The following is a 17,853-nucleotide window of genomic DNA, read 5'->3' as shown; positions in this document are numbered from 1 at the left end:
GGTTTGATCCCTGATCCGGGAAGATCCTACATGCTGCAGAGCAACTAAGCCTGTGCACCACAACTATTGAGCCTGTGCTCTAGAGCCTGGGAGCCACAACTACTGAAGTCTGCACATCCTAGAGCCTGTGCTCTGCAACGAGAGAAGCCACCACAATGAGAAGCCACACACCAACTAGAGAGTAGCCCCTATTCACAGCCACTAGAGAAAAAAAAATGCTGTGCAGCAACGAAGACCCAGGACAGCTAACAATAAATAAATTATTATTTTAAAAAAACTTAAAAAAAAAAAGAAACAAACATAGAAAAACAAAACCCCTCTGGATGGAATAACATGGATCCTGAGAAGGATTTGATGGTAGATGAATCGCCTATGAAAGCCAGCTGATGGTGGACAGCCACCTGTGAGTCTGCCAAGAGGTGTAGGACAAGCACGGGAGCCCTCCCACCTCTCTGAGCTTCTCTTCTTTTCACATACAGCCAAACAGGAACCTTCAGGCTGTGCAGGTTGAGTTTGAGAACTGTCTTTGTGACTGATCTCTTACTCACTACAGGATATTCTCTCAAGTGGCTCATTTCTCTGTAAGGCGCTGCCTCCTCCAACATTCTTTTTACTGCTTCTGATTATACCAATTAGAAACTTAAAGCAGGTGCTAATGTGTCTTTAACACTTCTCTTTAACACCTGGTGATTTCTGGTTGTTTAAGAAAGTGGGTGTGGTGTGGTTTGGGGCAATCAGCAGAAAGCTGCTATTAGAATAGCACCAAGGAGCAGAAAACAGGTTAGCACAGATCAGTGTGATAGACAAAAGGATCGAAAACAAAATTGGGATCCCATAGCCATGGACTCTCCATGGCCTGGGAATGGCTTGAGAACTCAGACACAAATGGGTCAAGGCATGGTTTTCTTCTCAGAACTCCAAGGACCTTTTTTGATCCTCAGATTCTGAAGGGAGAATTCAGCTTGAAATGATGTCAGGGAGACATGAGTACCGTGTAGTTCTAAGGAAAGTGTGAAGTGGGAGATTTCTTGGGGCTACTCTTCCTTCCACACTTTGCTGGTTTCTGTTGCCTGCCATGAACTGTCCATGCACCATGGTAAGACTTCACCATCCCCCCAGACCATCCTGCATTGTGGGTCCTGCTTGCTCCTGTGGGGCCAGAGCTGTGTGTGGCAGGGCCCCGCTGCCCTTGGAGACAGGAAGTCCTCCCATCTGTCTTGGCCTTCCTGTCCCTCACTCCCTCCTCAGTGACCAGTCCAGCCCTCTACTCCAGGGTTCAGTTTGTCTCCTTCCCTGGACTACTCAGTGAATAGATCTGATTTGAAATCTACTTCTGCTCCATCACAGCCCAAGCGCTGGGCCTTCCCAGGTCCCCACACTAGGATTCAGACACCCTGTACCCCGCAATTAACAGCACCTGAGCAGCTCCCATGAGCACACACTAAGCAGAAGCCCTTGCTGCCTCCTCACCTGTTCCGCTGGAGTGGTATTCATTGCCAATCTCTACTTCCCCACCTGCCACCAGGATGGGTCATTGTTGCATTTATTCCAGTAGCTGTTCCAAGTGAGAATCTGTCAGGCACTCATATATGTGGCGGAGAAGGCAATGGCACCCCACTCCAGTACTCTTGCCTGGAAAATCCCATAGACGGAGGAGCCTGGTAGGCTACAGTCCATGGAGTCGCTAAGAGTCGGACACAACTGAGCGACTTCACTTTCACTTTTCGCTTTCATGCATTGCAGAAGGAAATGGCAACCCACTCCAGTGTTCTTGCCTGGAGAATCCCGGGGACGGTGGAGCCTGGTGGGCTGCCATTTATGGGGTTGCACAGAGTCGGACACGACTGAAGCAACTTAGCAGCAGCAGCAGCAGCATATATGTGGGGTAAATCTCAGTTGGCACCACAGAAGCTGGGGCACAGGGAATCGGGCTGTCTCTCTACTGCCGGAGCTCAGTGGAACCATGAACAGGAGAGTCCTCACTCCCAGCCAAGGAACTCTGATGCTCAAAACAGGATATCCTGGCCCTGCAAACCAGACTACTTGATGTCTCAGTTCCAAGCTTCTTGTAGCTTAATAGAAGACATGAAATGGGCAGATTGACAACTGGATGTCTGGTCCAAATAGACAAAACATCCACCCAACTGTGTGACTGAACAAATCACTTCCCTCCTCTGGGTTTTGCTGCCCTTAGCTCTGATATGAAGGATCAGCAGAGTAAGCACTAATGTTTCTTCAGGTTCATGTGTTCTGTTTCTAAGACAAGGTAGCACGACAAGTACTGCAATCAGATTAGATTCAGATATGAGTTTACTTTTTTCTGGTGACTTTAGCAAGTTACTCAGCCTCTCTAGGCCTTAATTCCTTTAACTATAGGGTGGGACAATAATAGAAGCTACTTGTGAGTTTCACGTGAGGAATTAATTAGATAATTCATGTAAAACAGTTAGACATAGATTTTCATGAACACATACATAGATTAACAATAATTAACAATCTATGTGTCTGTCCCACTTTAATTAAAAAATAAAAACAGCTGCTCCAAGTTTGGCTCTCAGTTTATATTTCTCTCCAGCTTAGAGTTTTGAGCTCCTCAATATTTACAGCCAGGTCTGGCTGCTGGGATCCAGCTTCCTTATGAACTTCACTTCTTCTGTTTCCTCCCCATAGTGAAGGGTCAGCTAGCACACAGGCTCTTTTCCACCTCAGGACCTTCACTCAGGCTGTTTCCTCTGCCTACATTATTCTTTTTACAACATTCCCTTAACTAGCTCCTTCTTATAGTTTCGGTCACTATTTAAATGTCAGCTCCTCATAGTGGCCTGTTCTGGCCACCTGATAAGTTGTTAAGACTTATCACAATTTGCTTTTGTTGTATTGATCTAGCTACTGTCTTGTGTCCATCTCTTGCCCTAGAATGTAACCTTCATGTTTCTGTCTTATCCACATTTATATCCCTAGTGCCTAGCACTGGGCCAGCCACAGAGTAAGTGCTCAATAAATATTTGTTAGATTAAAAAAGTAATGAAAATATATATTTATATGGCACTGTATTATTTATGAAGCCCCTTCATAACTAGTCTCTCATTGTGAAGGCATATAAACCTGGGCTTGCAATAAATAACTCCCTTCAAGAAAGCATAAGGCTATGAAGAGAGAAACTCACTAACATTTTTGACCAACTTCTGTATAGCACAGCTATCAGTCCTCCCTGCAAACATTGTTCAGACTGTGGAGTTGCTTTCTATCACCTGTTTATTAATGCTGGGCCTCATCTGTTGTAGACAAAGTGCACATCATTAAACTCTCACAAACCACACCTAAGAGAGTCTAGGTGTTGTCCTTGGATCACCTAGGAGATTCCTGGAGCTCATCCCAGACTGACTTTCATCAGAGTATCTGAAAGGCGTCACTAAAATCATTACTTTTTAAAAATTAAAAAAAATATTTATATTCTGATTTCACTGAGTCTCCTTGCTGCACAGGGGCTTTCTTTAGTTGCAGCAAGCAGGGGCTGCTCTGTAGTTGCGGTGTGTGGGCTTCTCATTGTAGTGGCTTCTCGTTTCAGAGCACAGATTCTAGACAGTGGCTTCAGTAATTGTGGCATATGGACTCAGTAGTTGTGGTGCTCCCTGTGGCATGTGGAATCTTCCTGGACCACAGACTAAATTGATGTCCCCTGCATTGCAAGGAAGACTCCTAACCGCTGGACCACAAGGGAAGCTCCTGAAATCATCATTTTAAATAAGGGTCTTAGGTGATGATGAAAGTCAGTAAAGTTTGAAAAGTATTGGCATAAAGTGGTGCAAATGCTGTTTTGAGGTAGCATGGGCTTGCTGAGTGAAAACAGCCCCAGTGACACATAATGAACAAAAGAGTAAATGGTGTAGAACTGAGTACAAGAACTATCTGATCAATCATCCTGTCACTCAGTATACGTTATATCCTGGGCCTGAGAGCCCCTGAGAGTCCATGAAACAGTTCACAGCTCAGTTGGAAGGAACTGTAACTTATTGCAAAGGATGAGAAGCTGGCCAACAGGGCCCAGGTCTCAAGTGCCATATGGGAAATTAGTAGGGCAGAAGGAGTAGGGCAGTGACTGCACTCTTCCTCTAAAGCAGGGGGCATGGGAGATGCGGAGGGTCACTCACTCTCCTTTCGCCTGCTTAGTGGATCTGAAGGCCCACTGCTCCAAACTTCACCTTTCTGTGCTCCCATCCTCACCATACACAATGCAAATTCTTCCCCTGAAAATTAAATCTGGTCTAAGAAATATCACTGAAAAGGTAAATATCCTAAAGGGAAAAGGATGACTGCCTGCTAGTTATGTTCCAGTGTAAATCGTCTTGCTGCAGCTGCTCCCCATGTGAGCATACTGAGTGAGAGGAAGGGAGGTCTGGGGGCATGGAGGCATGAGGAAGAGGTGGCCTGGTAGCCTCTGTGGGGTTGGGCGTGTGAATTCGGTTGGTTTCTGGAGTATGTGCACCAAATCCCGTCTCTGATGACCTTGACCTTTTCTCCCATCATCTCAGAGACCAATTAGGAAGGCTGCTTCCCTGCCCCACCCAGTTCCTGCCCCACCCAGTTCCTGCCCCAGCGCCCAGTGACACTGCCCTGACCAGCTGGACTAAGGCCTCATAGCTGCTAAATGCAATAGTTCTCATCTCAGCTAAGACCTACCTCTCTGGAGCATTCGATGCTGTAGTTCCTCCTTGAAGTCCTCTCCTCCCTGATTTTTTTGACTTCACTGCTCTCCCAGTTTTATCTAGCCTCTTTGCATCTGTTCTTTAGCTGCTTTCTTCTCTTATCTCTTAAAATTGATATTTGCATCAGTTCTATCCTAGATTCAGAAGCCGTTTTTTTCATCTTGAAAATGAAAGTTGCTCAGTTGTATCCAACTCTTTGCGACCCCATGGACTATACTATACAGTCCATGGAATTCTCCAGAATATTGGAGTGGGTAGCCTTTCCCTTCTCCAGGGGATCTTCCCAACCCAGGGATCAAACCCAGATCTTCCGCATTGCAGGTAGATTCTTTACCAGCTGAGCCACAAGGGAAGCCCAAGAATACCGGAGTGGGTAGCCTATCCCTTCTCCAGCGGATCTTCCCAACCCAGAAATCGAACTAGGGTCTCCTGCATTGCAGGCAGATTCTTTACCAACTGAGCTATCAGCCCTTTTTTCATCTTACTTGTCTTTATTGGGTGATGTCACCCACTTCTGTGCATATCTGCTGCCAGTGTTCGTGGATTTATTCATTTAGCAGATGTTATTGAACACCTACTATGTGCCAGGCATAGTATGACCCCCAAGTCAAAATTTGCAACTCATATTTCTCTTTTAATCTCTAGACTATACCTCAGATTGCCTTCAGAATGTCATATATTTATGAAATTGATGTATGTGTGACTCTGTTTCTTGAGACAGGGATTCAGATACAAATTGTCTATTAAAGGGCATTCTCTTCAGGAAAAAATTGTAAAGGAGTTGGAGGCACAGAGTAGGAAGGAGCAGGACTGAGCAAGGATGTGGTCTCAGATGAAGTCTAGTGGAGACCCCCAGGGGAATGAGAAGGCTCTGGAGCATAAGTCACACTTCAGAGATACCCTGCCTTGAGTGAAAGGCACCTCTGTATAAGAGAGGCACTGGCCTCATTGGGGTGGGGGTATAACTGCCACATGTCGTTTGGAAAAGTGCACCCATCAGTCAAAAGCAAGTCTCCTGAGATGGTCTCAGGCATAAGCTGATCGCTGCAACACTTATGGAGCTGGGGGCTGGGCACAAAGATCAACAAAGTTGCCCTGGGTGGGACACCATCAGTGTCTCCCCCAGCAGCTTAGACTTGCATATTAGGGATATGTGCCCAGCACCATTGTAAGTGCTTTATGTATCTTAACAAACCTAATCTCTAAAATAACTCGGTAATGTAGTTACTATTATTCACAATTTATAGTGAAGGAACTGAGATGTAGAGGTTTAAAGGTACTTGCCTAAGTTTCCTTAACAGGTAGATGATGGAGCTGGGATTTTGACCAAGGTGTGTTGGCTCTAGATTCTATCATACCCTTACCTGCTACCCTCCTTCCTCAATATGTTGAGTCTTAGCCTGCCCCAGGTGCTGTAGGCACAGGGAATCTAGCAGTGAAATCAACACAAACAGCCCTTTCCTCATTGAGGTTACTTTCCAGTGAGGGGAAAATGGACAATGAAAATGAATAAGTAAAATACACACTCCAGATGGTAACCAGGTTCCTCTCTTCATGGAATTCTCCAGACAAGAATACTAGAGTGGGTTGCCATTTCCTTCTCCAGGAGATCTTTCCGACCCAGGGATTGAACCCACATCTCCCTCACTGCAGGCAAATTCTTTACTGTCTTTGCCACCAAATCATTGGTTAGTGAGTGCTAAGGAGACCATAAATCAGAGAAGGGAAGTAGGGAGTGGTAGGGGACAGCTGCAGCTTTAAATCAGGTGGCCCAAGGAAGGCTTCATTTCGGACACATTTAGTCTAAGGGAAGTGGTCTCTCTGCTTCTGCTGCTTTTTTTTCTCCTACTCTGTCTGACTGATTCCGATTTACTCTCTCTGCACACCTGGAGGGGTAATCTTCCCAAATCACCTGATCATGTTCTGTTCCTCATTGCCCTTAGGATAAATGCAGCACTCTTGCCATGCATGGTACAAGTTGCTTCTGAATTTGAGACCTGCTTCTAACATTGCAATGCCAGGTGGGGCAGGAGTACAAATGGAAACCTACATACCCTGTGTCTAAATACTGAAAATTAATATGGCAAGTTAATGAACTGTTAGAAAATAATGTGTTCTACCCTTCTACCTTGACAAAAATATTTTCATAACAACCTAGGAGGCCAACTTCAGATTCATATTTGTTGGACTCCTCTGTGTTCCTTGCTAGAACTTGGCAGTGCAGGGAGCTCTGCCTTAGTTCATGCTCTGCCTCCCTTCTCTGCCTACCGCCTAGGTCTGTCTTCCACTGTGGAGGGGCCCCCTACATGCATGTGGACACCCTGGCTGACACATCCACGTTTTAGCCACATCCTTGAAAATAGCAGCTATTTGCCACCCCTCAGGCCAAGGTGCTCACACAGGTAGTGTTCTTTACCCCCTGGGGATGGAACCTGGGAGAGAGGCAAGTATGAGCTCAGGAAGTAGGTTAAGGGCCCTTTGAGATGAAAATTTTAGGATTTCAGGGACAAAGAATTTGGTCCAGAAAAGGGTAGGGGCAGCCTGGACTCTACTTGGCAAGTCTCCTTGTTCTCTGGGGGGAGGGTGTGCAAAAGGAGGGTCAGAGCCTAGAATAGGGCTCTCTGAGGCACTCAGACCACACTGTCTCCCCATGGTGTCTCTTACCCCTGTGCCTAAACCAAAGTGAATTGCTTGAACTTTATGAATTTGCCATGATCTTTTGCTTCTGTGTTTTTGTGATTTTTGAAGACTGTAGAATGAAGTCATACACTTGGAATCCTTGCCCTAATTTCCCCCATCACCTAATCTGGTCCCCTCATCACTGACCCTTCACTCCACACCCAGTCACAAAAGCACCACACATAGTGGCACTGGCAGGTGTGATCTGATGGAGTAACCTGAGTGTGGGCTTTGGAGTCAGTGGTCCTGGTTTTGACTCTATGCTGGATACTTAGCAGTCACGTAACCTTAGGCACATTCTCTGCCTCAGTGTCATCATCTCTTCTGTGATGATAACCATGCCAAGTTTATAGGTCATTGTGAGGATAAAATGAAATAACACGGGTTAAGTGTCTAACCACAGTCCCTGGCACAATAAGCATGTGATAAAAAGTTCCTTACCCTCCCCTGGCTATGCTTTTTGCTTCAAATCGCACACAGAAAGCACTTTGGTAGATTAGCTATTTTCACAAGGAGATGCCAATTAGGTTGAAAGTGAAAGAGTTAGTTGCTCAGTCATGTCCGACTCTTTGTGACCCCATGAACTGTAGCCCACCAGGCTCCTCTGTCCGTGGGATTCTCCAGGCAAGAATACTGGAGTGGGTTGCTATTCCCTTCTCCAGGAGATCTTCCCATCCTAGGGATTGAACCCAGGTCTCCCACATTGCAGGCATATTCTTTACAGTCTGAGCCACCAGGGAAGCCCAATTAGGTTATCTCTCAGCATTCAGCCTCTGGGCCTCTTTCTCCATCTCCTGAGCTAGTGAGAACTTCCTAGAGAGTATTAATACCTGATTTCTCTTTTAGTTGTCAGAAATTATTCATTAACAGTGTGAGCTGTTACAGATGACCACATTTTGATCTGGGATAGTCAAACTCCAGCTCTTGGTAGCAACACTGACTCTGTTGTTAGGGATGGGGTTTTCTCATGCCTGCATAATTATGATAACAGCGACAGAGCCTGAGGAGCTGGTAAACAAGGAAGTCAGTCATCTCTAAGGGAAGGCTGCTGCTAAGTCACTTCAATCGTGTCCGACTCTATGCGACCCCATAGACGGCAGCCCACCAGGCTCCCCCGTCCCTAGGATTCTCCAGGCAAGAACGCTGGAGTGGGTTGCCATTTCCTTCTCCAATGCATGAAAGAGAAAAGTGAAAGGGAAGTCGCTCAGTCGTGTCCGACTTCCAGCGACTCCATGGACTGCAGCCTACCAGGCTCCTCCATCCATGGGATTCTCCAGGCAAGAGTACTGAAGTGGGCTGCCATGCGAAGACCGCCAGTTACTGTGCAATGCCTGCCTTAAGTGGGCATACAGCAAATGTGAGTCAGGCTAGGGCTTCCCTGGTAGCTCAGCTGGTAAAGAATCTGCCTGCAATGCAGGAGACCCCAGTTCAATTCCTGCATTGGGAAGATGATCTGGAGAAGGGAACAGCTACCCACTCCAGTATTCTAGCCTGGAGAATTCCATGGACTGTATAATCCATGGGGTTGCAAAGAGTCAGACACAACCAAGCGACTTCCACTTGCAAATGAAGCTAAGCTCAATAAGAAATGCCATTAAACTGAAATAGAAAAATAATTAAAAGAAATGATCAGGTAAGTCACAGAAGACATTCTGATAGGTCAATAAGCTATAGCCAGTAAGCAAAGAAATGCAAATATAAATGTAATACAATATTTTTCTTAGAAAATTGGCAAAGATTTAAAAAATTCAATAATCAGTGCTGATGAGGATACAGTAGTGGGGGCAGGGGGTACACTTATGCATTGCTGGTATACATGTAAATTGATGTGCCCTTCTGTAAAGCTGTAATGAGAATGATTAAATAAACTATGATGTAGTTATAAGATGGATTATGTGTCATTAAGTAAGTAAGTAAGTGTTAGTTACGCAGTCGTGCCCGACTCTTTGCAGCCCCATGGACCCCAGGGGACCCCACCAGGCTCCTGTGTCCATGAGATTTTCCAGGCAAGGATACTGGAGTGGGTTGCTATTTCCTTCTCCAGGGGATTTTCCCAATCCAGGGATCGAACCCAGGTCTCATGTACTGCAGGCAGATTCTTTACCGACTGAGCTACAAGGGAAGCCATTAAATGTAACCATTAAATGTGTCATTAAATGTAACCATTTCAAAAAAATCTGAGACAAGAGAAAAATTCTATGTTATGGTGAAAGGTAGAACACTATAGGGTATGAAAATTACATGCACAAAAAAGGCTGGGAGGAAATAGGCCTGAGTATTATACATCCCTATCATTAGTATCTCTTATACAGATCTTTGAATATTTTAACTTTTCTATGATTAGCAGGTGTTTTCTTACAATGGGAAAGAAATTCTGCAATTTAAGTAAAAGGTACATTGCTTTCATACAATAAGATAGAATTATGCCGGCCACTTACTGACTCAATAAATATCAGAGTAGAAGAGGTAACTGCTTTCCTTTGGGATATAGGATTTTCGGAGAAACAGAAGGCTCAACCTTCTTCCTTGCTGAGTCTAATCCTTTGTGTCAACAAGAAGAAATGGAAAGAGTGTCTGTCCTGCCTGGGGAGTTTCCTGTATAACTGGGAGGCCCAATAAGCTGCCTTATGCTTGAGACATTCACACAATTGCAAGAGCTGTGGTCTCTTCAAAAGTCTGACATTTTTATCACTGGTTGAGATTTGAGAGTGAAGCCCGAAATGGAATTTTGTTTCCATTTATAGACTAAATCCTCCAGTTGTGGCCTTACCTCCAGTAGCTATAAGTGATTGGTAGCTGGTGGTACATGACTGTGGAGCATGCAACATGCACAGGGCTTTAAGCGAGTACAGTCCGGGTAATAGGAAATTAAGACAAGCACCCTAAGGAAATGCTACACCAGTATTTAAACAAACATGTGAATTAACCAAAGTCTATTTTGAGTTAGAAAATAAATACATAGATTGAATAAACCAAGAAGGACAGAAGGAAAGCTCTCTAACTACCAAAAGATAGAATTTCTTCCAAATTGAGATGTTATAACTGTTTTGACTTTCTTTTTTCTTTGAATTATTAGGCGTTTAAAGTCCAAGTGTTTAAATAAGTTTGTAGCATCATCTTGATTCACTTAGTCTGATTAGTTTTCAGTTTTCAAGTTGGTCACTGTCATTTCATCTGGCGTTGATTTCAAGAGTAGTTCCCCTCTCTTAACTTCCTGAAATGTGCCTTTTTATACCTGACTCTTATAATGGAAGTGCTTGAGACAGTGGGACCACATCCACTGTTCTAATCAGTCCCACCCTTGGCCATTTAAGAGTAATTGGCGTGACCCAATAATTTGTCAAAATTGACATACAATTTGAACTACAAGTAATGTGTCTTAAATACAGTGATGTTATCAATACCTTGTGTACCATCTCTAACCAAGTGATAGAATCAACCTAGATCCCTTTTTTTGAAAAAGATTCTTTGGCCCAGGTTCGGTTCAGTGGTAAAGCATTCCAGTGGCTGCCATTGTTGTGGGCCTGGGGAAGGATAGCACTCATGCCAAGGACTTTCCATTTCAGATCTAAGGGCAGCAGCATCCCTGTCTTTAGAGAGCGTGTACAGCATTCAAATGGAGAAAAGATGATTCATCCCAGAAGCAAGAGAGGGAAACAAGAATTAAAAGAAACTCCAACACGATAGTGAATGCCGAAACTGTAAATGTCCCAACAAGTGCAATTGACTACAGGGAAGGCTGAGTTATTTGCTAAGTGCTGGGAGAAGCCAGATGCCCTTGGTCAAATGAGGTTAATCGCAAAAGGTTTTCTGAGGCAGTACATTTTGAGTTACATTGGAAGACAGCCAGGAGACCTGGCATGAAGTTGGAAGGTTGGTCCAAATTAAGAGGAATGCAGGTTTCCAGATGCTTTTTGACTGTGTACTCCAAAGTCACAGCGGCTCAGAGTGACCATGCCTGCCTTCTGACCTCCCCACAGCGAGGACGTGTGCAAACGTGGCTTCACCGTCATCATCGACATGCGGGGGTCCAAGTGGGACCTCATCAAGCCCCTCCTCAAGACGCTGCAAGAAGCCTTTCCCGCTGAGATCCATGTGGCCCTCATCATCAAACCTGACAACTTCTGGCAGAAACAGAAGACCAACTTTGGCAGCTCCAAATTCATCTTTGAGGTGAGGCCAACCTCTCTCTTAGCTCCTGTTCCTCCGCTTTCTGCCACCCACCCATTTCTCACCTGCCCTTCTCCACCATTCTAAAATCCCCAACATGTCAAGGACTGGCTGATAATTCAGGATTCCTGGGTCACTGTGGCCTTCCCAGTGAGACTCTCAGAAGGGAGGAGAGGCTCACGAGATTGTCCCAAGGGCACCAGAGTCTTTAAGCAGTCCTGTGTCTACTGGTGAGTGGAAATCAGAGGAATTGTTTCTGGGGGCAATCTTGTAATTTGGGTCAAATGCCTTAAAAAGAGTTTATATCTACTGATCTTTTAATTCTCCTTCTAAGAAAATGTTTTTAATATAAAAATTAAAAAAACAAAAAGATGAAAAATTAATGATAATTATAAACAAACAAAAAATGTCTACAGGGATGTTCATCACATTGTTTTTTGCAGTAATATACATACATATGTATACACACATATTTACACCTATACAATATATGTATACAAATATATATGTATAGTTTGTATCCTAAATATCCATTAACTTTGGCTACATTAATACACAAGCACTATGAGGCCATTAAAATCATATGTAGAACAATAGTGTCATTGAAAAATGTGCATGACATATAATTTTTCTAAAAACAAGTTATAAGATAGTATTAGCAATATAATTTAAAATTGGTTTTTAAGTGTATAGTATATAGAGAGGAAGACTGAGAAATACATGAAAATAGTAACAGTGCTTTATTTGAGGTGGCTGGATGAGTGATTTTATTTTCATGTTTTTCTACTTTCTTTTGAGAATTTTGTATTACTTTTACACTCAGAAAACATGTTGTTTTTTAACTAGATTTTTCCAGAGGCCATATGAGTCCCCTGAGAGCCTTTAATGACAACATATTAAATCAATGATTTAGGAATCTTTGTTCCAGCCAAATCTGAGCTGTTCCCCATTTCTGGGAACTTTGCCCTCATCTGCAAGGGGATGAACCCTGAATACAGTATGTGTGCATGTTGGAAAGCAGAGCTGCCCTTAATCTAGCAGTAACTTCCCATTCCAGAGGCTTGGCCCTAGGGGCCAGGAGCACCTGTGTTTTGGGGGGAGAGGGGCGGGGGTGGTGCCCAGTAGGCTGCAATTTGAGCACAGTAATGAGACCAGCTGAGAGGCAGTTCTCTGTGTAAATAACATGAGAAATTCGACTTGGTGTAAAAACAGTTAACTCTCATCTTCCCTAGCACTAAGAGTCCTGTAGGGAAATAAATGCTTTGTGTATTTTGGGTTTGTTTATATACAGGAGCAGTGACAATAGGCCTATAAATTTATTAGTTGAAACGACTGGAAACAATCTTTCCAACAAGTCTTAAAACTTGTGCTTCAGCGTAGCTGCCCAGCATTTCCCATCTCCCTGGACCTGCTTCACCCCAAGTTGAGCAAGCTGGTCTTTACCTCCTTAACCATGAAGAACAGGAGAGAGAGCTGGGAGCTTCCCACTTGGAAGAATGTTTATAAAGTAGTTTTTCACAAAGAGCAGATGAGGTATTTAGTATAGACCAAGGCAATAAGTGCCAAGAGATGAGAGTCCTGGCATGTTCAATGCCAGATACTTAAAAGAAAAATCAGTGAATGAAATCATGGGAGACTTCCTGGAAGTGGTAAACTTGGGGCCAAATTCAAAGGGGGAAAGTGCTCTAAAAGAGGGCTTCTCGGAGTTTAATGCACAGAGTCCCCTGGGGATCTTGTTAGATGCAGATTCTGACCCAGCAGGTTTAGGTGGGGCCTGAGATTCTGGATTTATAACAAGCTCCCATGTGTTGCCAGTGCTGCTAGTTCCAGGGCTGCGTTTTGAGTAGCAGGGATTTGGATCTGCAGAGGTTGTGTCACTGGTTGCACGTTAGGAGCTTTTAAAACTACCCATGCCCAAGTTTCAGTCCAGGCCAACTAGATGAGGGTTTCTAGGGACAAGGCTTTGAGCATCAGTGTTTTTGTAAACTTGCCAAGGGGCTCTGATGAGCAGTCCAGTTTCAGAGCCCCTTTCTGTGTCTTTGGAAGGAGAGTAGAGGGAAAAGGGAGAAGAGGAGGAGATGCTCAAAGATCAGCTAGACAGAAGGACATGAACTGCATTTAAGGGCTTCAGAAAGGATGCAACCTTGAGGTCATCCCAATGAGCACTAACAGGGACTGAGCATGCACTGGCTCCATGCCCCAGGCACTTTACACACAGCCCATTATTATCTCCATTATACAGTGGAAGGAACAGAAGCACTGCAAACTTAGTTTACCTAGTTCACACAATTTTTAATTGTAGGATTGGACCTTGGATCTAGATATTCTCTAGTTGCCTCTCCTTCTCCAGGAAACAGAATCAGGTAATCCTGAAGGAAGGAAAAGATCTTTTCTTGGTAAATTAGGGTGGTTGCCTGTGCCATCACTTGCTGCTCTGCGTCCCAGAGACAAACCTTCTCCATTCTGCTCTCCAAGAGCTTGTAGGGGGCTCAGAGAAAATGAGGGTCCCAGACTACCTGTCCCCAAGCCCTGTCTGTTCTCTGCACCAGTGAAGGGCATCTGCTATGGGCAGAGACAGAAAGATCAACTCTGAGACCCTTGTAGCTCAAGACTGACCCACACGGTTTAATCCAACCATGAGGAGAGGATCATGGGTTTTAAAGCTATTGAGAACTAGGCCCCTGGAACTGGACTCAGTCTATTCTCCCAGCTTCTAGCATCCTGTTGTGGTGAACTTGGGAAGAGGAAAATGAGGACAGTAGGGACATAAAGACAGTCATTCCTTCAGTAGCAAATGGTGGCAGGTGAAGAGACTTTTTGAACCAGTCAGCTAGTCTGTTGAAACTACTGATCTTGGCTGATTGTAACATCTGATCAGGAGGCTGCACATTCTCCCACTTGCCCTTTTCCAGGAAGGGTCTGGTCATTTTCTGGGCTTATCTTGGCCTTTCCCCTTGACTTTCTCTTTTCTGCCCACGGCTGCCCTGGGGGTCTTCCCCCGACTTGCCCCTGCATCACTGAGTCTCCCTCTCTGTGTCTGCCTATCCCAGACGAGCATGGTGTCCGTGGAGGGCCTCACAAAGTTGGTGGACCCCTCCCAGCTGACAGAGGAGTTCGATGGCTCCCTAGACTACAACCACGAGGAGTGGATCGAGCTGCGGCTCTCCCTGGAGGAGTTCTTCAACAGCGCCGTACACCTGCTCTCACGCCTTGAAGACCTACAAGAGATGCTGGCCCGGAAGGAATTCCCCGTGGACGTGGAGGGCTCGAGGCGGCTAATTGATGAACACACGCAGCTGAAGAAGAAGGTGCTGAAGGCCCCTGTAGAGGAGCTGGACCGGGAGGGGCAGCGGCTGCTGCAGTGCATCCGCTGCAGTGACGGCTTCTCAGGGCGCAACTGCATCCCGGGCAGTGCCGACTTCCAGAGCCTGGTGCCCAAGATCACCAGCCTCCTGGACAAGCTGCACTCCACCCGGCAGCACCTGCACCAGATGTGGCACGTGCGCAAGCTCAAGCTGGACCAGTGCTTCCAGCTGCGGCTCTTCGAGCAGGATGCTGAAAAGGTAGGAGGCGTGCTGGCCAAATCTGAGGAGTGGGGCTGGGGTGGGGGGCACACACAGATACTGCTAGTCCAGCTTTTTAAAGCTCCCCTTGTGTAGTGTTTCTTATGTATCGGGTACTGTTTTGTGCACCATGTGTAAATTAACCCATTTTAATCTGTCAAGAGTCCTGCGAGGTAGGTGTGTTATCATCATCCCATTTTACAGATGAAGAAACTGAGGAGCTAAATATCTTGGCCAAACTAGGAGGTGCAGTGTGGCTGCAGACTCCACACTTTTGCACTGTTAGATACTGCCCCTCTTGGGGCGTGCTGTGAATGGTTCAAGCCGGCCAAGCAACAGAAGTAACAATGCTGTTAGCAGCCGCAACATGACTTAGCAATTATTGCCCTGCAGTATACTTGACTGTTGACAAAGCACTTCTGCATACAGAGTCTCATTTAGTCTATACAGTCCTTTGGCCCTTTGAGTGGGTGATGGTGGGTGTTCTTTGATCTTGGGGCTATGGTGGTAGCTTGACATGGAATCTAACTCTCTTCCATTTCAAGTCCAGGGCTCTCTTCCTGCCATGCCACTTTTTTTCTGGAGGTTTTTCCTCACTGCTGCACATTTTCTCAAGCAAGATATTTTTTCCAGCAGTAAATTTTCAAAGCTTTCCCCTTATCAGTGAAAAAGAGAAAAGTGAAAAAGGAAAATACCCTATAGTATCTTTTTGCTAAGGATGCAAAATATCTTCTCTAGATGCTCTCTGAGCTAAAGAAGAGAGTTGACTGTTGTAGATACTTTAAGAGAAGTGAAAGGGGGTCTCCTATCAATTTTCTGGGAATAACGTATTTAAATACACAGTATCACTCATAGGAACACCATGACTCTCAGTAACCTGTGAGTCTTACAGACAGTGTCTGATATAATGGTTTTGTATCTTTTAAGAGCCTATACTGAAAATGTCTCTAGGTATTTTAAGTGATGAAATCAAGATACAAAACTATATAATTATGATCCTAGTTTATATAAGTGTGCCAATATAGGTATAACTGGAAAAACACTCACCATTAATAGTTTTTATTTCCAGGGGCAAGGATTATGATTAATTTTAATCTCTCTGTGTAAGTTTTCTGTGCTTTCCAATCTTTTATCATTTATAATCAGATGAAAATCAATATGTATAATTTTAAAAGAGTGCATGACCTCTTTCTACAACAGAACTTTTAAACATCATTTAAGCCAGAATTTGGAAGAGATAGGAGTTTCTTGCACAACTTTTGGAGTTTCAAGGTTTCCTCTGGCCTTCCTGAGGACTCTTGACCCAGTGGCCAGGCAGCCTGAGTCTGACCCTAGCCTGGCCTGGGCCTTAGGTTTGGAGCACTTGGACTGCAGAGCCCCCTGCTCATATCCAAGTGAGAAGAGGCAACAGGTCAGGAGCCAGCTACTCTGTAAAGCCAGAGGCATGTGTTTTGGCCTCTGTGACTAGTGTTGGAAACGTGTGGAGCATTTCATTTTTACTTGAGATTTTTTCTGCTCTGGGGCAGGAGATCTGCTTTGCATCCTGACCTGGGTGCCTGTTTCAGGGAGGTAGGGGACTTGGGTCTGCCTAGATGTGTTTGAGTTTGAAGCATTTTATGGCATCCTTCAAGTTCAGGAAATGGAAAGCCTAAAAGGGCCCAGACAGTGCCCATTTACAAAACAAAACAGCATAACGTGCCTTACCCCACAAGCCCCCAGGTAGGGAAGGCTGACCTAGAGTCAGCCTATGCCAGTCAGCCAAGCAGTAATGCTGCCTCACAATTCATGCTCACAGAATTGTATGATGTATTATTATTCTTAATTCATATGGAGGAAATGGAAACTCAGAGAGATATAGCGGCTTCTCTAAGATCACACTGCCAGTTGAACAGAGCCAACATTGTGTCTGTCTCCGAAGTCCACCCAAGCTCTTATCCAATAACCCTACTCTCCTGCCACTCCTGGGGCCTGCCTTATGCTATCACTGAACTCTACCTGTTAGTCCCTGAGTCCCCTGGCCCAAGATAACTCTGGGGAAAATCAAGTCCCACTTTCTAATGCTCATTATGTTAAGCAGGGGCTCTTAACCTTTCTATGCTCTGGATCCCTTTGGTCTAGTGAAGGCTATGGACTGCTTCTCAGAATAATATTTGTAAATGTACAAAATTACATATGGGCTTGGAAAATAATTATTGAAATACAGTTATTAAAATTTTTAAAGTATAGCAACTTAAGCACTTCTTTAGGAGTGTGTTAAACAACAAGATCAACTTGAAATCTTATCACTACCATAATTTTGTAGTAGTGATGACCATACATGATGTTTCAGGGCAACAACTCTGATATGATATGAAAATGAGTATGTTTCTATTGATACTAGAGGCCCAAGTATTGATAACATTAGTGAAGTTGGATGTCTTTGTTCATAATTGAAGAGAATGCTATATTTTAGTTAGAGGTGGGTAAAAATAAAAGCATATTTTTTTTCCTATTGAAGTCTACAATCCCTGAATTCTGTATGTGGACTCTGTTAGGATCCATGCTCATACCTTAAAGAGAAGTGTATTTGCTTGCATGTTTGTGTACATGTGTGTATGTGTATGTTTGTGCAGGGGAGGAGAGGAAGGATATCAGAAAAACAACGGAGGGAGTAAAAGGCTGATGGGGAGAAGGCAGCCCAGGAATATTTTGATATTGAGTCAGTGGTGAAAATGCTGCTCAGGCTTGACCTAGCT

The 17,853-nt window shown here is 44.5% G+C and overlaps 1 protein-coding gene across 7 annotated transcripts in view; it reads left to right on the top strand.

Moving 5' to 3' along the window:
* The window catches only part of KALRN (kalirin RhoGEF kinase), a 683,494-nt gene that overhangs the window by 224,783 nt on the left and 440,858 nt on the right, over positions 1-17,853 (top strand). For all 7 annotated transcript variants that reach the window (XM_081571703.1, XM_081571704.1, XM_081571705.1 and 4 more), the window contains exons 4-5: positions 11,366-11,558; positions 14,606-15,118. In XM_081571703.1, coding sequence (XP_081427829.1) covers positions 11,366-11,558; positions 14,606-15,118 — 706 coding nt within the window. The remainder of the gene's footprint in view (positions 1-11,365; positions 11,559-14,605; positions 15,119-17,853) is intronic.

Source organism: Giraffa tippelskirchi, chromosome 2 (genome assembly GCF_054371585.1).
Source record: "Giraffa tippelskirchi isolate mGirTip1 chromosome 2, T2T-mGirTip1v1.2.pri, whole genome shotgun sequence".
NCBI lineage: Eukaryota > Metazoa > Chordata > Mammalia > Artiodactyla > Giraffidae > Giraffa > Giraffa tippelskirchi.
The sequence above is the reverse complement of the archived record's forward strand: the minus strand, read 5'-3'. Positions and strand labels throughout refer to the sequence as shown.